A 20,394-nucleotide genomic window follows, 5' to 3' on the forward strand; every position below is an offset into this window, starting at 1 on the left:
TCACAAAAAACGTATAATGAGATACCAAGTTAATATGAAAATATAAGGGTGTGAAGGGTACATCTGCACCCATGAGCAGTCATTTCATTTGAACTGAACTTACGCTATTAATCAAACGTTTGGGGTCAGTACGATTTTTCTTTTTAACAATATTAAATCTTTTATTAAGCAGGGACACATTAAATTGATCAAAAGTGACAGTAAAGCAGCAAATCAGCATATTAGAATGCTTTCTGAAGGATCAAGTGACACTGAAGACTGGAGTAATGACTGCTGAAAATTCAGCTTTGCCATCACTGGATTAAATGACATTTTAAGATATTAAAAACATCAAAAGTTGTAGAAAATGGAAATAGATTAGTTATTTAAAATTGTAGTCTTATTTCCATAGAGTTCTGTTTTTTACTGTATTTAAACAAATCTATACACCAAATACATTAGCATCAGAGACTTAAAAATAAAATTTGCACTGAACCCCAGCATTTTGAATGGTAGTGTAAATAGCCAGGTGTTAAAGTTTAGGCTTTAGACCTTAATGTGGGTAAATATATCTTTTGTTTATTTTTTTATATCAGGAAGTTTCTTGAATTATGTGCTATAAGGTAAATTAGGTGTTTTTATATTTACTTGAATAATAACTTGAAGCGTTACTTACTTGAATTACCGTATTTTTAGGACTATAAGTCGCACCTGAGTATAAGTCGCATCAGTCCAAAAATACGTCATGATGAGGAAAAAAAAAAAACATATATAAGTCGCACTGGACTATAAGACGCATTTATTTAGAACCAAGAGAAAACATTACCGTCTACAGCCGCGAGAGGGCGCTCTATGTCTTCAGTGTAGACTACAGGAGCACTGAGCAGCATAGAGCGCCCTCTGGCGGCTGGAGACGGTAATGTTTTCTCTTGGTTCATGTCTCGTAGTTCATTTCTCTTGGTTCATGTCAAATTAATTTTGATAAATAAATCGCTCCTGACTATAAGTCGCAGGACCAGCCAAACTATGAAAAAAAGTGCGACTTATAGTCCGGAAAATACGGTATGTAGTGACTGAATCAGAGTATATTGTCTTTTTTCTAAACCTGTAGGGTGGTTTCTCTAGCGGTCTGTCTCCACGGCCCATGCAGGTGCTCTGTGGACATGATCAAGAGGTCACATGTGTCGCCATCAGCACTGAGCTGGACATGGCAATCTCAGGGTCAAAGGTCAGTTTAGATAAGACCACTTCATAAAATTCTCTTCTGAAGTTACTGCATTGCCATAAGGGTTCATGAGTTTTCTCTCACGTGCTCTCTTTTTTTCTTTTGCTCAGGATGGCACGGTAATCATGCACAGTGTGCGTCGTGGACAGTACCTGCTTACCCTGAGACCGCCGTGTGAGAGCTTCCTCCGTGCCCCTGTGGCACAGCTGGAGGTCGGCATAGAAGGGCACATAGTGGCACAGACTGTTATTGAGGGCCGCTCTGCCGGAAAGGTGCCGATTGACAATGTTGGAGAATAACAATGAGTTACTGCGAGAATGGAAATTAACACATGGTTTTGTGGCTGCAGGAGAAGTACGCACTGCATGTGTATTCTGTGAATGGCACCCTCTTAGCGTCTGAGACCTTGGACGAGAAGATTTCAGCTCTGCATCTGGTGCCTGACTACCTCATCGTGGGCACAGAGCAGGGGAACCTTCACATTCGAGACTTGTACAGGTACGTTCAGTTCAAATGTAGGCGTACAGCTGCTCAGTTTAGCATGAGCTGTTTGATCATACTCTTTTCTTTTCTTTATTTTTAACACATTGAAGTAGATGCATTCTCTGTGTCATCACAGTAAATCTTCAGCAGCTGGGTCCATGTTTGCTTTTCATTCCCAAGTCTCTTTTTCTATGTCTTCGTGTGTGTGTGTAGCTTGAATCTGGCCGTGGCGCCCTTGGCCCTGAAGGTCCATGTTCGCTGTGTGTCTGTCACGAAAGAGAGCAGTCATATTCTGGTGGGCCTGGAGGATGGCAAACTCATTGTGGTGGGAGCAGGAAAACCGGAGGAGGTGAGGTTGAGGGGTTTGTCAGTAGGTTGTTACCGATTTAAATAAAATCCATGCTGCAAAACTGATATTAGTACATCGTAATGCTGATAGGCACAATTTACACCACTAAAAAGGATTCATTTAAAAATAAAAAATCCTGCTTCATTATAAGTGTAACAATTAGAAAACTATTGCATAAGTCGTAAATGAGGAAACATTACAAAAAAAATATTTTTTTATTTACACTGCGATGTATATAACAGTACTTTAGAAAAACTTTGACTACTTCTGTTACATCAGGATTTTAAAAGAATGACCAATGGATCTGTCACTTCTGTAAGGTTATAGTGTTATTAGTTCATCATAATATTGATAGGCATATTTACAGGTGCATCTCAATAAATTAGAATGATGTGGAAAAGTTCATTTCAGTAATTAAACTAAAATTGTGAAACAAATTTAACACACACACACTGAAGTAGTTTAAGTCTTTGGTTCTTTTAATTGCGATGATTTTGGCTCACATTTAACAAAAATTTTATATATACAATTATTCTACTGTTATTATTCAAAAATATATTATTCCAAAAATATACTATTATTTATTTTTAGTTAATAATTTATGTAATGCTAAACATTTTTTTAAATGTGCATGAAACAATTAATATTAACCAATATTAATAAATGCTGAAAATTATGAAAACAAACACACACAAAAAAGATTGCCTATTGTTAACTATTGGGTCAAGTACTGTATCATGTTACCAAAAAATTAATAAAAACCACCATCCCTTTGTTGTTATTTTTGTATAACTTATGTGTTGAATTTTGTTGAGTCAACCAATTTTTTTCTCAAGACCTAAAAAATTAAATATTTAAACCTTTTGTCTTTAATTCAGGTGCGGTCTGGGCAGTTTTCCCGCCGACTGTGGCGCTCCACACGCAGAATCTCCCAGGTGTCCTCAGGAGAGACCGAGTACAACCCCGTGGAGCATTCTGCTAAATGAGCCTCACACGCCTTCAGCAAAACCTTTGCATCCACAAGAGACGATAGCGTCAGCTCTCCTGCACCTCTCGTCCGCTTTCCTTCCCTTCCTAAACAGAGAGCTTGGGAACAAGAGAGCATGAAGGGAACACAATGGGAGAACATCCAAACATGCACTTTTTACGAAAAGGGAAAAGAACATTCTTCTGGAAAATGCAATGATTTTATACTGCTTTTAACAAACAAACATTCCAAAGATTTTTGATCAGGCGAATCAGGCAGTGATCGGCAAACTTTTTAAATGTTGACGGCTAAGACTTTTTAAAAGCAGTATGTTCTGTCCTGTGAATCACAGACTGTCTTCTCACTGGCTGGCGTCCGAAGCACTGTAGCTCTGCGTGATGGACTTAGTCTCTGTCACTAAGTGACAAACCGTCATCACCTGAGCCGTTTATAGTCTAGTAGATCTTCCTATGCTGGTTTTTGCTTTTGTTTTTGCTGATCGCTCTCAGCACAGCAACACTGGTACTCAGTCTGACACTTGAAAACCTTCTTATATTCTTATATTGAGCAATGTCGTCTATGGAGCCAGATTTTTTCCATGGGACAGGCACCAACAGAGACACTTCAGCTCTGTGTATGTATGTGGGTGTGGGTCTTTGCATCGCTTTGCACGGTTACTTGCAGACGCTTTGTATAACGCAATAATTAATGTGACGCCTAATCAGAACAAGATCTTTTTATGCCTGTTTAATGATGTGAAGCGCTTTGAGCCCTACTTAGTCTTTAGACTATATTCAGTACCTCTAGTGCCTTAAAACAGGTAAACAATATAAATGTCCAGAATTATGATGGATTATTACACCTGAATACATTCGCCCGAAAATGATAATTTTGTCAGCATTGACTCACTGTCAAAGTGCTCCAAACCAGTATGACTGACATTTTTTCCTGAAAAAAAAAAAAAAGAATGATATGCATAATACATTATATAGTTTTTGTTTTAATTCAATTTGGTCCTAAACACAGAGATTTTAGTAACAAAAAAGGTTTAGGAACAACATGACGGCGATTAAAGATCACCGGATCTTCATTTTGGGGTGAACTATCAGTTTATTTAATTAGGCCCTGCAGATCAAAACAGCTTTTTCAATATTGCCTCATCTTTATCTTTCTCGCACCGTGGAAATCTTTTATATCCTGTTATACATTATAAAAGGAAGTGCCTTTCCTGCCATGGATTTGCACAGCCATTACAAACATGCTCTTAAGCTTGAATAAGACTATGAGTGCATTTCCGTGTGCTTTCCACTATAGAGCAGCACTTTTCAAATGAGCATATATTGCACTTGATATAAAAGCGCTTTTGGCTAATTTTCACATAATAGCTGTGATACGGTTTCAGCACATCCTCACAAGCTGCTCAATGTGCTGTGCTTAACAACTCATTTACCCAAAATCTTAATCTTAACAGGAATTTTATCCATTTTTAACTCCGCAAAGTGCCTCTACTGTGTCCTTCACTGTAATTATGGAACTATTTGTAATATGTGAACCATAAACCAGCTAGTCTTAATTGTCCTGTGAATGTGTTTGTTGGCTGGGGCCACAATTCTGTCTGTTACCAATGGAACTTTTTGTCTAGATGTTTTCTCTCTCTCTCTCTCTCGCACTGAATGCTTTGAAGGCTGTGGTGTCTGTGTGACACATGGGTATTTGTGGGGGGGGGCAGAGGACACATCTCTGGCTTCTCTGGGTGGTTATGTTAATTCTGCTGCTCTGCACTGGATAGAAAAGCACTGAGCACAACGGCCAGCAGTTATACACGGTTTAAAGGAATAGTTCAACTGGAAAAAAATGTCCAGTATTTACTCACCTTTGTGTTGTTTTAGACTCATATGACTTTCTTTCTTCTGTTGAACACAAGTAATTGTGCTGATTGCTGAACTACAGTGAATGAACACTGAGTGTTTTGGGCACAAAAGCACCATAAAACTCGTCCAACTTGCAAGTTTTCTCAAGTCATTCTTGTGAGTAATAAATGGATATTTAAGGTGTTATTTGCTAAAAATCTTCTCCTCAGGTGAGCTGTTAACTGCAGTGACCAGAACAGAGAGTCAATTTGATTCGTGAACGAATCATTCAGGCTTTGTGAATTGGATTCAAAAAGAAAAAAAGAAAAAAGATTTGTTCATTTTCGTGATTAATGACTTAAAATTCCACACTCAGAGCTACTGTATGAGTTCAGAAGTGAAATATAGAGCACTTAAGACTAGTATGGAGCACTTTTTATCTGGTTCTTTTAAACATTCATTTTAATTGCATGAATGAGAGCAACCGGAATGAATCTTCTAAATCCTCTTTTTGTGTTCCATAAAGTAAAAAAAGTCTTGCAGGTTTCGAACGACATGAGGGGGAGTTTTTATTTTTTCAATACAACATTGTCTTCTGTGTCACGATCACTAATTTTTTACTGTGTTTCACCGCTACACATGCTCACACACACACACACACACTCTTGTTTGAGTTTAGTCTGGAAGACCTAATGATAAAATTGAATTTGTGTTGGAAAACTGAAGCCATAATAGATTAGGTCCTGTTTTTTCTGAAATGCTTATGTCTAAACCACGCCATGATCCTTGTTATGCGGTAACTGTGATGTCGAACGGGATGAATTATTTTAAGCTTCATGTGTGTTCAAACAAATAATGGCTATAAAAGAGAAAAACAGCCATCCTCTGTTGAACGCACACTAACCTGTTTCACAGCCTTCCTGTTTGAGTGTGTGACGTGATTGTGTACATGTATAACGTCTCTTTGAATTAAATCTATTATAAATTGACTTGAGTTGTGACTTTTCATTAAGCAGAAAAAAAAAAAAAAAGGGAACAATCTTTCTCAGTTTTGTTTCCTACATAATACAAATATGTAAATGATCTTAAATCAAGATAAAATTACCTGAGTTGCAAACTGAACATATGAAGCCCTGTTTTCTGATAAACTGTGTAATGTTAATTTATGCTTAAAACATTGAAAACTTGTTTTCCTTTTGAATTAATTGAGAAGCTTTGTTGCTAATCAAGACACTTTTGCTTAGAGACCATACCGACGTATTGTGTTCCGTTCTATTTATTTCTTACATTTTCTTTACTGGGTTCTAAGAAGTCTTAAATTTACCTTCAAAAAACCTGCAAAAACCTGAGTTTTTATTCATTTTCATTTCAATCTTCGTTATTTTAGCACATCAGATTTACTAAACAAAAGTGAAAACTGTCGTCTTGGCAGCTAGCTGAAATACTAGTAAATACTTATTTATTTTACTTTAGTAACAAAACATATTTAGTAACATATTATTTTATGGTTTAAGTTAACCATGCTTTTAATTTTATAATCGACATTTTTTTTTTTATTTAATTTGCTTTCTTTTTTATAATATAGAACTTATTTTCCCCTGTAAAGAAGTAAACCTAAACATTAGGGTTATAATTGATCTTACATTGGTTTTTTCCCTCTTCAGTTTGACTCCAAGATGCATAAATGAAGGTTATAAAAGTCTTTTCCTGTCTCAAATGAAGTCTCTGTTTCTCTCTGACGTCTCAGCCTTTTTATTCCCTCCTCCTGTCCTGATGTGTTAAACCCTATTAGAGTTGAAGAGGTCACAGTTACACCACATTTATCTGAGCTGGGCATCCTTTGATCTCTCAGTGGGCCAAATATCCTGTTGGCTGACCCATAAACACCCCAAGGGGTACGTTTGAGTGGACGATGAGAGGAAGAGGGGGGCAACTCTGGCATGGAGGGATGGAATGCGCCTCTTCCCGTCTCTACATGCAGCGGGTCAGAGAGGAGATGGGACGTGCTGGTTATGGTGGCAATTCTGCTCTGATCTGTGTGGCTAACAATGGGAGGAGGGTTTGACACCTTGCTCTTAGTAGAACAAGGCATCCCCCCCTCACCCCGAAATGAAGAGAAGGAGAGAGGGATGGGGTTAAAACATCCTCACAATCACTTGTTGGGTAGTTCCTGAACCACAACAACCTACAAACAACCACAAAACCCTCCAGTCTCCCTCCTTTATCCTGTCTCTGTGTTGTCAGGCCATGGAATCATCTTCCATCAAAGTTCTATTATTTCTTTCCCCACTCCCTCGTTGAAGCAAACTCATTCTGAAAGTGATTCCAATTAAATTGTTTGTCTGTATCATTATTGCTGTAGCTGTGGCGTGGACTTACTATTCTTGTAAAAACATTAATTATCATCCTCCGTGTAATCCTGAGTTAAGTGTGGAACTTTTTTTGGCTTGTTTAGGCCCATTCACCCCAAGAACGATTACTAACTGTATCGATAAATGTTCCGTTTATTAACTGTTTATTACATGTGTCTATCGCTTTAATAGCTTGAGCTCTTTAAATTTGGAGAGATTCCATGGTCTGTCAATGTTTTTTATCATTCATCAGCTGGAAAACTGTCCTGAAGGCATTCTAACTGCATCACTCCTGTGTTATCATTGTAGCTGTGGTGAAGGGGTTTTTACAGTGGCACACACTGTATTAAGGTCCTAGATAACAGAATTTTCACAACTCACATAATGAAACATAAAAAAGTATTACTTGGCTGGTCTCCTTAAAGTTGTTTAGAGGTTGGAAACTGGCTGTCATGTTATTAAGTCGAAAAGTTTGTCAGCAAAGACAGAAAGAACGAAAATGAGACATTCTTTTATAAACTGTCAGAGCTTCTTTAATAAATAAACGCTTTATATTTACTCTAGCAGTTTCCTACTCACAGTTTCAAGTCATTATTCGGTTATTATAGGCCTGTTGACGCCAAGAACCAAAGGAAAAGGCGAAACGAATCGGATTCATTGGACACCCTCTTTTCCTGACTCTATTCCGCTTCTTCTCGGTCATTCTTTGAAGCGCTCTGGTGATTGTATGCGAGGGAAGTCTCCATTTGTTTCTCTCTGAAGTCTGGAGACCCCATGCTGGGTTTTACGACGTTCCTCAACCCCCCCCCCCCCCCTCTCATTAGATCTGAAAACTCAAGCCACTATTGTGTCTCTTTTTATCTCATATTCCCAACTGAAGCCTCGGCTGGGAAGATGGGGTTTTAATCTGTTCTAATATATTAGGTCAGAAATAAACCACGGTAACCACAGTGTCCTCCCAAAATGTCAGTGCAGTTATTGTAATACAAGGGAACTTTAATAATAAAAAATAAAAAAAACACAGCCAATAAAATAACTATATTAAAAATATTTGTGTAACACTGGTCTTTTGTATTGCTGATATGGCCGTGTAATAAATAAGCACTATGATATTATTTCCCCACAATAATAGCATGTTCAGAGTTTGATCCACCGCCAGTCTGTCCAATCACAGAGCTCCTGTGAATCACGCGCGCGTGGATCTGGGGTTTATGTCCATCCCCTTCAGCAAAAGCCATTTAGTCAACAGCTGTGTTGAGACAATAGCAGTGAAGATGGATCAGCACTAACTAGCAGATTTGTCTGTGGAGGAAGACGAGAGATGATGTATTAATGTTTTAAAGCGTCATACGAGGATTATCTCTATTTGCCCTAACAGCTATTCGTTTTCCATTGGAAGTCTAGAAGAAGGAAAAAAAACACTTGTGTGAGAAGAAGACCTTTCATATCTATAGAAGAGAGTGCCAGACACTTTGGACAGGGTGTCCTCTGTGTATGCTCTGTGGTGATGAACTTCAGTGGGTTTTGAGCGCGAGAAACTCTCTTTAAATCTCAAACACTGAGGAAAAGTCCTGAAGATGAAGAGAGCAACGGCAGCACTTCAACTCTGTTTGTGTATCTTGGCGGTAAAGGTGAGTTATTATTCTGCTATACAATGTAATATGTTATATGATGTTTTTTTTGTTTTTTTTGAGTTTGGATGGCCGTAAACAAATACTTTTCTCTGTTCCATCTTCTCAGTTCCTTTTTTTTAAGTGACTGTTAAAGGAGCCCAGGGAGTGTTGTAACACTTTTTGCTTTAACGGCTGTAAAGGATATATTTATCTATTTATTTAAGTTATGTATCACACATTTTTTGATGTAGTATTCTACATAGTAAATGTGCTTCGAACTGAAGTACTGTAGAAATCTACAACTTATTAAAGTCATTTAATGTAAAGTACAAGAAGTGTGCTGTTGTTGCAACCTACTCTTTGTAACACGAATAAAAGTTTACTGCGGTAAACCTGATTCAGATGAAATCGCTTTCATTTAGCATTCTTTAAAATATAAAAAATGAAATAAGTCCGACATAAAAGTTTACTTTCATACTTCAAATGCTTGTTTCTAACTGCTTAAACTGAGGGTGTTACAATTCAACTGTGTTATGAACTGGCATACTAGTCGGTCTGGGATTTTTTTTTTTTTTTTTGGTACTTGGGTGGATTATATGTTCCTTTTCCTTAGTTTTTAATAAACGCTGGATATTGCATGGCACAAAAGTAAAGTAGTCAAAGACAGGAAAACACCCTTTGTCTTTTATAGGACATGGATAGCACAGTTTAGGTGTTTATTATCACACTTACTCAGTGTAATATCCCCCTTTTGTTCACAGCGAGTATAAACTGAGTTTTTTTTGCTTCCAAATGGAAACATATATCTCATCATGTTTTCCAAATGATAAATTACGCTCCAAGAAATTTGCCCTGCAGATGTCAACACGGAGCCAAACGGCCTTGTGATTTATTCCCATTAAACCGAACACCGAAATAAAAGGCTGCTTTGTCACTCCAAATGAAAACAGTTCATCATAAAACAACTGGTTGGTCTGTTCTGACAGTTACTCACTTGTTACACAAAATGCAAACGATGAACATTTTTGCTTGATGATTCTGCACTCTTTTCAGATCAGTGGTGCCTGATCCAGATCCATGTCTTCTGGTGTGTTCAAACAGCCCCCCCATGTCTGTTGGTTGATAGACAACCACAGCTCAAGTACTGCTGGGGCCCGGGATATTCGAAGCATTGTAATTATCACCATTTTCTCTTGGTCTGTGGAGAGCAAGGGGGTAGAATTTGCAGCTCAGTAATTTGACTTTCCATTTAGCCACATCACTTTATTTCTTTCGGTGGGGGCAGAATCGCGGTTTCCTCTTGAACTCACAAACTCTTTTTTACTTCCCTCTCTCTTGTTCCCTGCTCATTTCGATAGAGAAGCCCGCTGTCTCCGGCGGCAGACTGACACTTTTGTAAATGATCTTGAAGTTCTAAAGGCCCAAGGCCATGTTTAGTCTGCTGTTTCATTCGTTCTGACTCTTTTGTGAAACGTAGCTTCTGCTACTGCTGGCTGCAGAGAGATAGCTCAGTCTCAGTGGATGTCAGCTGTGTGTTTGGTTGGTGGGGGTGAGGGGTGAGGGGTCAATCACTGTTGCCTCCTGCATGGGGCTCAGGGATCCTTTCATGTCCTCATCATTCCCTTTCCAAGCTCAATCATGGGCAAAGCGCATATGCTCATTTATTATATTATACAGCACTGGACTTAAGGCAAGACAACCCGGGTAAGTAGGATTAAACAAAAACCTACATATAAGTGATTGAAAGATATCATCATACTTCCCTAGTTGACTGATAACATTGTTTTTTGTTATACAATATTATAATGAGATTTTATAATTAAATATGCACTGATCTGCATGCATTTTCCAAAACAGAAACCTGATTATTGAATAAAGCAAAATTCTTGTTTCGTTTTGTTGACATATTATAGTTTTTACAGGCAGGATTTTGGATATTTTATTTTATTACTCCATAAATCAGAAAAATATTGTCATCAGGAAAAAATCACTTTTAGTTTACTTTTCACTTTTTTTATATATATATATATATATAGTAATTGAAACTAAGCAAAATATGCCAAAATCTAAAAACTGACCAGAGCATGAAAAAAAAAAACCCCACACACACACAAAAAAGCAATGTCAGTAGTGTCTTGCCTTAAAGGGATAGTTTACCCAAAATAGAAATTCTGTGATCCTTTACTCACTTTCATGTCGTTCCCAACCAAACGACCCGTTGTTTCTTCTGTGGATCACACAACACACATTTTGAAATGGGTTTGGACTCTTCTGACTTCCCTTGTATGAACACAAACAGTTGAGACTCTTCAAGACTGTTTGTCCTACATTGTTGGAAGTGGTGAAGAGTAAATGTGGCATCCAGACTGACACTGTCCCCCAGAGGAGGGAACGAGATGTTTGGGTAGATCAAAGAAGTTTTGTGTGAAGTAGTTTCATTCAAATGCATGATCTCTCTGCGCTGTAGAATCAGCACTTAGGCGAGAAGTGTCTGTCGTGTTTATGCCCCCCTGCCCTCCCCTCCTCAGAGCTATACATTCCTGACTCTACCCTAATTCTTAAAGGTGATATATCATTTGTTTGCACTTTGTACATTCTATTTAGCCAGACTTAGATACAAATTATATGGTGAGATACTATTATTGAGGATTTTGTCATTGCAATCATTACTCCGGCATCATGTCACGTGATCTTTCAGAAATCATTCTAATATGCCGACTCGATGCTCAAGAATAATTTTTATCACTATCAGTATTGAAAACAGTTGTGCTGCTTAATATTTTAGTTAACTTTACTTTTGGTTAATTTAATGCATCCTTGTTGAATAAAAGTATTAATTTCTTTCAAAACAGCAATCTTACCAAAACTGACTATTGATGTATATAATTTACTACCTTATTTATTACTCTTCAAGTTTGTGGTCTATCAATATGGGTAATATTGAATATTTAGTTGCTCAACTCTTTATAAACCATGAAAAGTCGTATCAGCAGCAAGCTGGTGAGGCTGAAATGAAGAAAGACGCTGCTCTTTTTACTTACAAAATGAAGGTTGTTGCCTTGTGGGCAGCTGTGTCTTAGTGTTTCTATGAGATTATGAGCGTGTGCACTCGTTCAACGGGTTAACACACGCTCTCGTCCCAACAGAGATCAGAGAGGCTGTGTGGGTTTTGCTTTGCCTCTTCGGAGGAGCTTTTCATGTTAGGCATCTGTTGGCTCTTGTCCGAGCCCCGGGGGCCATTTGTGAAGCGGAGTGGGTGTGCGAGGGGTAATTTTCCTAAACTTATGCATGTTTAAGATGCCGCAAAACTGACCTCCTCTATCACACCTGCAGAGCTGAGGGGGACGAAACACATCATCACACCCTCCCCTGAGGTCTCCAGCTGCACCGGTGTCCCCACTGATGATGCGTCTGTTTCAAATGGGTGCTAATGCACATAATGTTCCACTTCCATGAACAAGGAGTCTTTTTAAACATCCTTTAATGATGGTCTGCCTCACTCTTTTATGATTTTGTGTTGTTATAGTTGTGTGAAAGGGTGTGTTGTTACACTCCATCACTATTATTTACACCCAAATTGGAGTGGTGAAGTCACAAGGACTCTTGAAACTCACTTCAGGCTCTCACAGGAAACACAGTGCAATTAAAAGTCCATTTAATGCAAAATCACAGGGAAAAGTCTTGTATTTTGTAGAAAAACAAACATGTATACAACTATTTGTACAGTTCTCAGCTGATTCGTACGTGTATGACATTATTTTATTTAATTATTAACATTCATATGAATGTGATGTGTATTTTGCAGGTGACATTTGGTAAGGTCTGCACCAGCGAGCAGTTTACAGAAACAGGAGAATGCTGCAGCATGTGTCCTGCGGGCACTGGTTTGGCAAAGAGCTGTGGTCAGGAAGACACCAAGTGTCAGCCGTGTCAGGATGGTGAGCGTTTTCAAAACATAATCCAAGTTTTCATTTTTAATTTTAATAAATGCCTAGCTTATAGAATATTGTTGTTTTTTCGTATTATTGGTCAAAATGACGACTTTAAATCTCTTCTAGATGTGTCGTTCTCAGACTCTGAGACTCTTTCAGCTTGTCGTCCTTGCGTCCGCTGCCCCGCCGGGATTCCTGAACTGGCACGCTGCACACCCACGCAGGACACCCAGTGTGACTGCGGTGACGGTTTCTTCCTGTGGCGGGATGTTAACGGCACAAGTGGGCTGTGTGCGGCCTGTGGCATGTGTGAACATGGAAGCGGAGTGGTTCGGGCTTGTGGGCCACTGGGAAACACCGTATGTGAGCGGTGCAAACCAGGGACTTACTCAAAGAAGAGGAGTGGAAGGAAACTCTGTGTGCCCTGCTCGCGCTGTAGTGATGACGACGAGGTGGAGATCAGACCCTGCCAGCCGGACTCTGACACCATCTGCATGGGTGAGTGTGACGCTCATTGAGTGTAAGTGAATTCTCTTGGGTGTATGATGGAGCAGCATACAACTGTAGTACGAGTTTATCCAAAACAAAACCAAAATCTTGATAAGGCTGTGATGTAATTACATTTTTGCGCTGTTTGTTTCTAAAACACTCTGTTTATAATTGTACAGTTAAATATTACAATAGTAATATTTCTTATTTCGTTTCATGGTTTTATTCTGTAATAATAAAACATTATTATTAGTAGTATTTATAGTCGTACTGTTAAATAATCAAAATATTTTGGCCAAGTGATGCAGCCCTACAAACAACCTGGAGCTTTTTAAATGAATGAATTAATTAATGAAAATCACATTTTATTATAACTTTTGATTGTAGCTATTTATAGCTTTATTAAAGGGGTGAAATTTAAAAAGGAAACCTTAGTAATTCAGCTTAATCTTTTATTTCTTATGAAAACAGCTGTGAAGCTGTGGAATTTGAAAAATGATAAATATTTAAAATATTTTCAAAATTTGTCTGTCAAATGAAAGTCATGTTGTCATGCCGTTCAGCCAATACAAAGAAAGTTTAGATAGATAGATAGATATAGATTATTATATACGATTGCTTTTAAAACATTTTTTAAATAACAATTAATGTGTACAATATTCAAGGTTTAAAGAGAAATTGTTCATAATATTTTACTCAGTTATTATAAGCTGGTTAAAAATTGTATGTTTTAAAAACCCAGATGAATAAAAAGCATATATTTATTTTGCAGAACTTTTTGAACTACAGTTTGAAAAGAAGTTTCTGTATCATTTCTGTGTCTTGGGCCCTTTTCTCTGTCTTTGATTTGACACACCTGTTAGTAAATATGGTTTGCAGTTCCAAACACTGACTGTGTGAACGTAACCCGAGATGCGTGTGTGTCTTGGATGAAGTTTGTGCCAAGCTATATATAATAACATTTATGCATCTGTGTGTGTGTGTATGGTTAGATTGTTAACATGTGGCAGACACCTGTGATCAGTCTCGCTTTGACTCCAAATGTTCTTCTTATTCTTCAGTGAGCTTAGCAACAATCCAGTCATGATCAGATTAAGAAAATAAACACTTTACATAGATTTTGTCTAATCTCTAAACTATCGAAAGTGCCACTTCTTTTATAGATTTGCCCTGAGGTGTGTTAAATGGGTTTGAAGGTTAACCAGCTGGCTAGTAGCTCACATCCCGCGTCGCCCTCTGTTCACCAGTTAGAGCACTCGACCTGCTGACCTTAGGTCAGGGCAGTCACACGAGTGTTTGATGCACACAGGCAGCCTGTGGGGTGTGTGAGAGAGTGAGTGGACAAAAGAATGCACGCATCTGTGTGATAGTGTGTGTGGGGTGGTCTGCGTGATCTATTTCAGGATGGAGGGTGGGGGGTGAATCCTCTTGACCATTCCACACTGTTCAACATTTCGATCTGGCATTTAGTCTGTCAGCTGTTCCTGCGCCCACTGATGATGTGTTAATCAGACTCACAGCAGATGTGTGTCAGATGTGGGTTTCATGTGAAGGCTAAAGAGAGCATTTCCTTTTTTTTTTTGCAGTCTAGGTGTTTAAGTGCTTCAGGGTGTACTTGAGTATGCTTCATATGTCTAGTCAGAACTAATGTATGTCTAATGAGTTTGAATTTATAAAGCACAACTACATATATATATATATATATATATATATAGAGAGAGAGAGAGAGAGAGAGAGAGAGAGAGAGAGAGAGAGAGAGATAAAGTTAGAGATAAACTTTTTTGAAGCTTTGATTGTGTTTACAGTGTACAATATAACGTGTTCATGTTTCGCGTGTAAAAAATACACAGTATTTTTCACACTATTCACCTATCTGTATACCACTGTTTTCACTATCATAAAACGGGCTGATGTCTTCCCTTGTTCTATGAAGTCCCTCCTTCAGAAATACGTAACGAGTTCTGATTGTGCCAGCGGTTCCTGTGTTGTGATTCGACAGCAGCTGAGCGCACGCGGCCCTCCTGGAAATGTGATTGGGCTAGTTTTGAGAAGCAAGTGTGCAGGATTTGTTTTGAAAACCTGGCAATCCTGATCTGAACCATAGACTGTAAAAGAAGGCACGTGCTGGAGATGTACTTATAATCACAGGATTAGCATTCGATTTTTTTGCACAGCCCTACCATCTAGTTAAAAAAGCTAAACAGCATTGCCCTTTGTGTAATAAGTTACAGAAACTGTTAAACGCACCAACTTAAATAATAAAAGCGCAACAAAACCACTGCCCCTTTTTTGTGTATTCCTGTGGGCGTAGGTTAGTCAAAAAACGGTTTTAGTGATGTCATTACTGCTGGAGCTAGAGGGATGTAGTCCAAAATGGGTCGTTCGTTGTAGGCGAATTCTGTTAAATAAAATATCTCGCTTGGCGTTGAACTTTGAGCTTTAGAATTTTACAGATATTATTTATACTCTAAGAACAACATTACACACGAACTAAAGTTTGAAACATGGGATCACGAAGAACGGGAGCTTTAAATGTTTATAAAGGCAGTTAAAAATGAGCAATTCTGTTACTTTTAAAACAATTTTGCAGTAAAAGACCTCAATGTCCTGGTCCCCCCATCTGGTTCTGAACACCCCCGATGGCCGTCTCTGAATGAGGAAACCGAAAGCAGTCCATCACCAGGGTCTGAATCCCCCCGACTCACTCCACAGGACCAAGGGGCTAACAACAACAACAACATCCTTGTCTACGTGTCTGTACTGGCTGCCGTGGTGCTCGGCCTCCTGCTCTACGTCGCCTACAAATGGTGAGATCCTGCAGCCGTTTAAAGAAGAAATATATGATTTAAGAGATTCTACACTTGATTTGCAGACAACATAATGCCATAATGTTTCTGTCAAGGGAATATTATTCTTGTTGTTTATTATTTGATGTGATGTCCAGCTGGAAGTCATGTCAGCAGAAGCAGGCTCTTATGAAAGCACGGGTTGGCGAGCTGAATAATGTCGGGGAAGGAGAGAAATTACACAGCGACAGTGGCGTGTTCCTGGACTCTCACAGCCTTCAGGAAAGCCAGCCTAGCAAAGGTTTGAGAGAACGGCTTAAACACAGATACCATGTCTGGGGCTGGGAATCCATACAGATTTAACAATCATAAGAGTCATTTCTACTATTCTTTTATCTTTTTGAACTGTTCATTTAAAGAACCATCTCATACGCATCATTTGTACCATTCATTCATCATATTTAACTGTCATATGAGTCAATTGTTTTATTAATTTGTCTTTTTTAACTGTTTGTTAAAAGTACCGATTCATAAGAGTCATTTGTACTATTCATCATCTTTTTGAGCTGGTCATTAAAAGAAATGCCAATCTTTTTTAACTGTTCATTAAAATAACTGGCTCATAAGAGTCATGTGTTCCATTCATTCATATTTTTGAACCGTTCATTGAAAGAACTGGCTCAAAAGAGTCATGTGTTCCATTCATTCATATTTTTGAACCGTTCATTGAAAGAACTGGCTCATAAGAGTCATGTGTTCCATTCATTCATATTTTTGAACCGTTCATTGAAAGAACTGGCTCATAAGAGTCATGTGTTCCATTCATTCATATTTTTGAACCGTTCATTGAAAGAACTGGCTCATAAGAGTCATGTGTTCCATTCATTCATATTTTTGAACCGTTCATTGAAAGAACTGGCTCATAAGAGTCATGTGTTCCATTCATTCATATTTTTGAACCGTTCATTGAAAGAACTGGCTCAAAAGAGTCATGTGTTCCATTCATTCATATTTTGAACCGTTCATTGAAAGAACTGGCTCAAAAGAGTCATGTGTTCCATTCATTCATATTTTTGAACCGTTCATTGAAAGAACTGGCTCATAAGAGTCATGTGTTCCATTCATTCATATTTTTGAACCGTTCATTGAAAGAACTGGCTCATAAGAGTCATGTGTTCCATTCATTCATATTTTTGAACCGTTCATTGAAAGAACTGGCTCATAAGAGTCATGTGTTCCATTCATTCATATTTTTGAACCGTACATTGAAAGAACTGGCTCATAAGAGTCATGTGTTCCATTCATTCATATTTTTGAACCGTTCATTGAAAGAACTGGCTCAAAAGAGTCATGTGTTCCATTCATTCATATTTTGAACCGTACATTGAAAGAACTGGCTCATAAGAGTCATGTGTTCCATTCATTCATATTTTTGAACCGTTCATTGAAAGAACTGGCTCAAAAGAGTCATGTGTTCCATTCATTCATATTTTTGAACCGTTCATTGAAAGAACTGGCTCAAAAGAGTCATGTGTTCCATTCATTCATATTTTTGAACCGTTCATTGAAAGAACTGGCTCAAAAGAGTCATGTGTTCCATTCATTCATATTTTTGAACCGTTCATTGAAAGAACTGGCTCATAAGAGTCATTTGTTCCATTCATTCATATTTTTGAACCGTTCATTGAAAGAACTGGCTCATAAGAGTCATTTGTTCCATTCATTCATATTTTTGAACCGTACATTGAAAGAACTGGCTCAAAAGAGTCATGTGTTCCATTCATTCATATTTTTGAACCGTTCATTGAAAGAACTGGCTCATAATTTTGGGAATCACGCTACCTTGGTCACATTATATGTTTTTGATTCATAAGTGGTTCATAAGTCATTCATTTCAGGAATCTGGCTACATTGGTTGTGCTGTGTGTTTTGATTCACAAAAAAGAGTTGATTCGTACGAGTCATTTGTTTGTGAATTGGACTACACAGGTTGCGATGAATGTTTGCAATACATGGATGTATTGGCACTCGTGGTGTACTGTAGGTTTCTTTAGTGTGAATGGTTGATTAGTAATTATTTGTTCACTTTCTCATATTCTTGGCAGGCAGTAAACGAGACAGCAAACAGGACACACGGCTTTATGTGAACCTGCCGCCCCACAGGAAGGATGCGGTAGAGGGGCTTCTCACAGAGGGGGACAATCGAAGCTGGAGACAGCTAGCAGTCGCTCTCGGTTATGAACAGGACCGCGTGGACGTCTTTGGACGGGGCCAGGACCCTATCCACACCCTCTTAACTGATTGGGCCCAAAAGGAAGGCTCCACACTGGGCCTGCTCTGCTCCGCTCTCACACGCATTGAACGGCCGGACATCATCAGCGCCCTCACCGCCCCGTCTCAAGGAGTGTCAGTGGTCTGAATACTTGAATACGTTTCTTAAAGGGGGGGTGAAATGCTCATTTTCACTAAATCTCCTGTTAATCTTAAATACCTATATAGTAGTACTGCATCCTTCGTATCTCCAAAAAGTCTTTAGTTTTATTATATTTATAAGAGAAAAATAGTCTGTGCCGATTTTTTTCAGAAAAACACGTGTGGGCGGAGCTAAAGAATCACGAGCGCGAGTAGGCTTTTGCGTTGAGAGCGTTTGGAAGTTGTGACATTACCGTGAGGAAAAAAAAAAAACATCATCCAAAACAAACCATGGCTAACAGTCAGATTCAGCCGTTTATTTATGATCCAGAATCAGATCCCGAAGCTGAAACTGAATGAGAGCAGCAGCAGCAAAGACTACAGCAGGACGTCTCTATGTGGTATGTATTGAAACTGTATATATTTGCTTATGTAACCCCTCTCTCCCGGGTCCTTTCTGATGCTTCTCGCACTCGCTCCGAGCGGGGCTCGAACCCGGGTCTCCAGCATGGGAGGCGGACGCACTAACAAGGAGTCAGAGATATTTTAAGCAGTTTTACTCACCGCCTGCGGTTCCAACACACACGATCGTGACCCTTTTTCGTTGGGATTGCATCATCCTTAAAAAATAAACGATGTGCAAATCTGGCATCAAACTGGGCCTTGTTTGTAAAACAAGCATCTTCGAAATGCAGGAAACAAACACAAACACTAGCACAATTCCGTCGATGCTCTTTAAAAATAAACTCCTTCCACTGGTCCCTTAATGCTGTTTTTTTTTTTTTGGTAATCTGTGCAGGGTTGTCTTGCCCTCACAACCAAAAACACACTTCTTTTGTGACATTTCGCTCTCGCTCTGATCAGTGAATGTCTCTGCTCTGCTATACGGGAGTGTGCGCTCTTCCGGCAGAAGTGCCCTTAGGACCCATATAAGGAAATTCCACTCCATCTAACGTCACACAGACCCATACTTGAAAAAAACTTTCCGAAACTTGTGACAAACCGGAAGGAGTATTTCTGGAACAAAAATACTCCTTCAAACGTACAACTTAATTTTTGAAACTTTGTCCATGTTTAGCATGGGAATCCAACTCTTTAACAGTGTAAAAAACTCAGTATGCATGAAATAGCATTTCACCCCCCCTTTAAGCCATCATGAAAGTGAAAGAGACACTAAATCATAAGAGGGAAGGAGCATCAACGGACTCATTTTTGAATGTCTTGCACTAAGAAGAGCAGAATTGGAAGTAACGTTTTTAACTCAAACGTAGCGTTTCACTTACAAATTTAGTTTCAACAGCTTGAGATACCTCCAGTATTCAGTTCTGGAAGTTTATGCTTCATACGATCCTCTTTGTAGTGTCAATACAAACAGTTTTCTCCGAGACACATCCAATGCTCGACATTTTCATGGGCAGTGTTTTGGGTGGATGTGGTTTCAGCTGCGGTTGGTGTCAAAGACGTGGACATTTCTGCGGCCTCGGGAATGACAGTTTTCCATTTGTGCGGAACGCATCCTAGTGCCAGAGAAAGCATCATGCGTGCGATTTAATCAAGCTTTTGTAGTTATATTTCAGTGCTTCTGCCGTTTAAACAATAGTCAACACCGAAGCTGGATAGAGTATTCTACTTGAATCCCGTGGCTTGTCAAGGGCAATGTAACACTGAGGCGTTTTATGGTTTGCAGAGAGGAAAACCACTAAATGTTCAGCACGAGGGAGTTGTGTATTTGGGAATATACAGATAAAAGCTCAAGTTGCCTGAGCGAGGTCAAGCTGTATCATTCACACACTAGTGCTTGGTTTGCACTTCAACCAACAATGCAACCTAAAAGCAAGGTTATGTTTTTGCGAGTTATATGAGAGGAAATCTGTCTGGTGCCTTTACTTTGAACGATCAGGTCAGTGCTTTGCTGGTTTACTCTACCATTTGTGTATTTTAAGGTTATTCTGTATGTC

The 20,394-nt window shown here is 38.8% G+C and overlaps 2 protein-coding genes across 4 annotated transcripts in view; both read left to right on the forward strand.

Moving 5' to 3' along the window:
* The window catches only part of LOC113060207 (neurobeachin-like protein 2), a 64,211-nt gene extending 58,369 nt beyond the window's left edge, over positions 1-5,842 (forward strand). For all 3 annotated transcript variants that reach the window (XM_026229101.1, XM_026229104.1, XM_026229102.1), the window contains 5 exons: positions 1,091-1,207; positions 1,315-1,476; positions 1,554-1,702; positions 1,901-2,036; positions 2,915-5,842. In XM_026229101.1, the coding sequence (XP_026084886.1) occupies positions 1,091-1,207; positions 1,315-1,476; positions 1,554-1,702; positions 1,901-2,036; positions 2,915-3,022 (672 nt within the window). In that variant the 3' untranslated portion in view covers positions 3,023-5,842. The remainder of the gene's footprint in view (positions 1-1,090; positions 1,208-1,314; positions 1,477-1,553; positions 1,703-1,900; positions 2,037-2,914) is intronic.
* Positions 5,843-8,433: 2,591 nt separating this feature from the next.
* On the forward strand, positions 8,434-18,582 carry LOC113060208 (tumor necrosis factor receptor superfamily member 16-like). The gene is made up of 6 exons (XM_026229105.1): positions 8,434-8,835; positions 12,623-12,755; positions 12,876-13,247; positions 15,829-16,045; positions 16,183-16,325; positions 18,130-18,582. The coding sequence occupies exons 1-6, from the start codon at positions 8,782-8,784 to the stop codon at positions 18,441-18,443; spliced, it is 1,233 nt and encodes a 410-aa protein (XP_026084890.1). The 5' UTR covers positions 8,434-8,781; the 3' UTR covers positions 18,444-18,582.
* Positions 18,583-20,394: the final 1,812 nt, after the last annotated feature.

Source organism: Carassius auratus, chromosome 41, assembly GCF_003368295.1.
Source record: "Carassius auratus strain Wakin chromosome 41, ASM336829v1, whole genome shotgun sequence".
NCBI classification, from domain to species: domain Eukaryota; kingdom Metazoa; phylum Chordata; class Actinopteri; order Cypriniformes; family Cyprinidae; genus Carassius; species Carassius auratus.

Coding starts and splice junctions, on each gene's coding strand:
- LOC113060208 (XM_026229105.1), top strand. CDS start 8,782: ATGAAGAGAGCAACGGCAGCACTTCAACTCTGTTTGTGTATCTTGGCG. Junction 12,756..12,875: donor GTGTCAGCCGTGTCAGGATG/GTGAGCGTTTTC, acceptor AATCTCTTCTAG/ATGTGTCGTTCTCAGACTCT. Junction 16,046..16,182: donor CTCTACGTCGCCTACAAATG/GTGAGATCCTGC, acceptor TGTGATGTCCAG/CTGGAAGTCATGTCAGCAGA.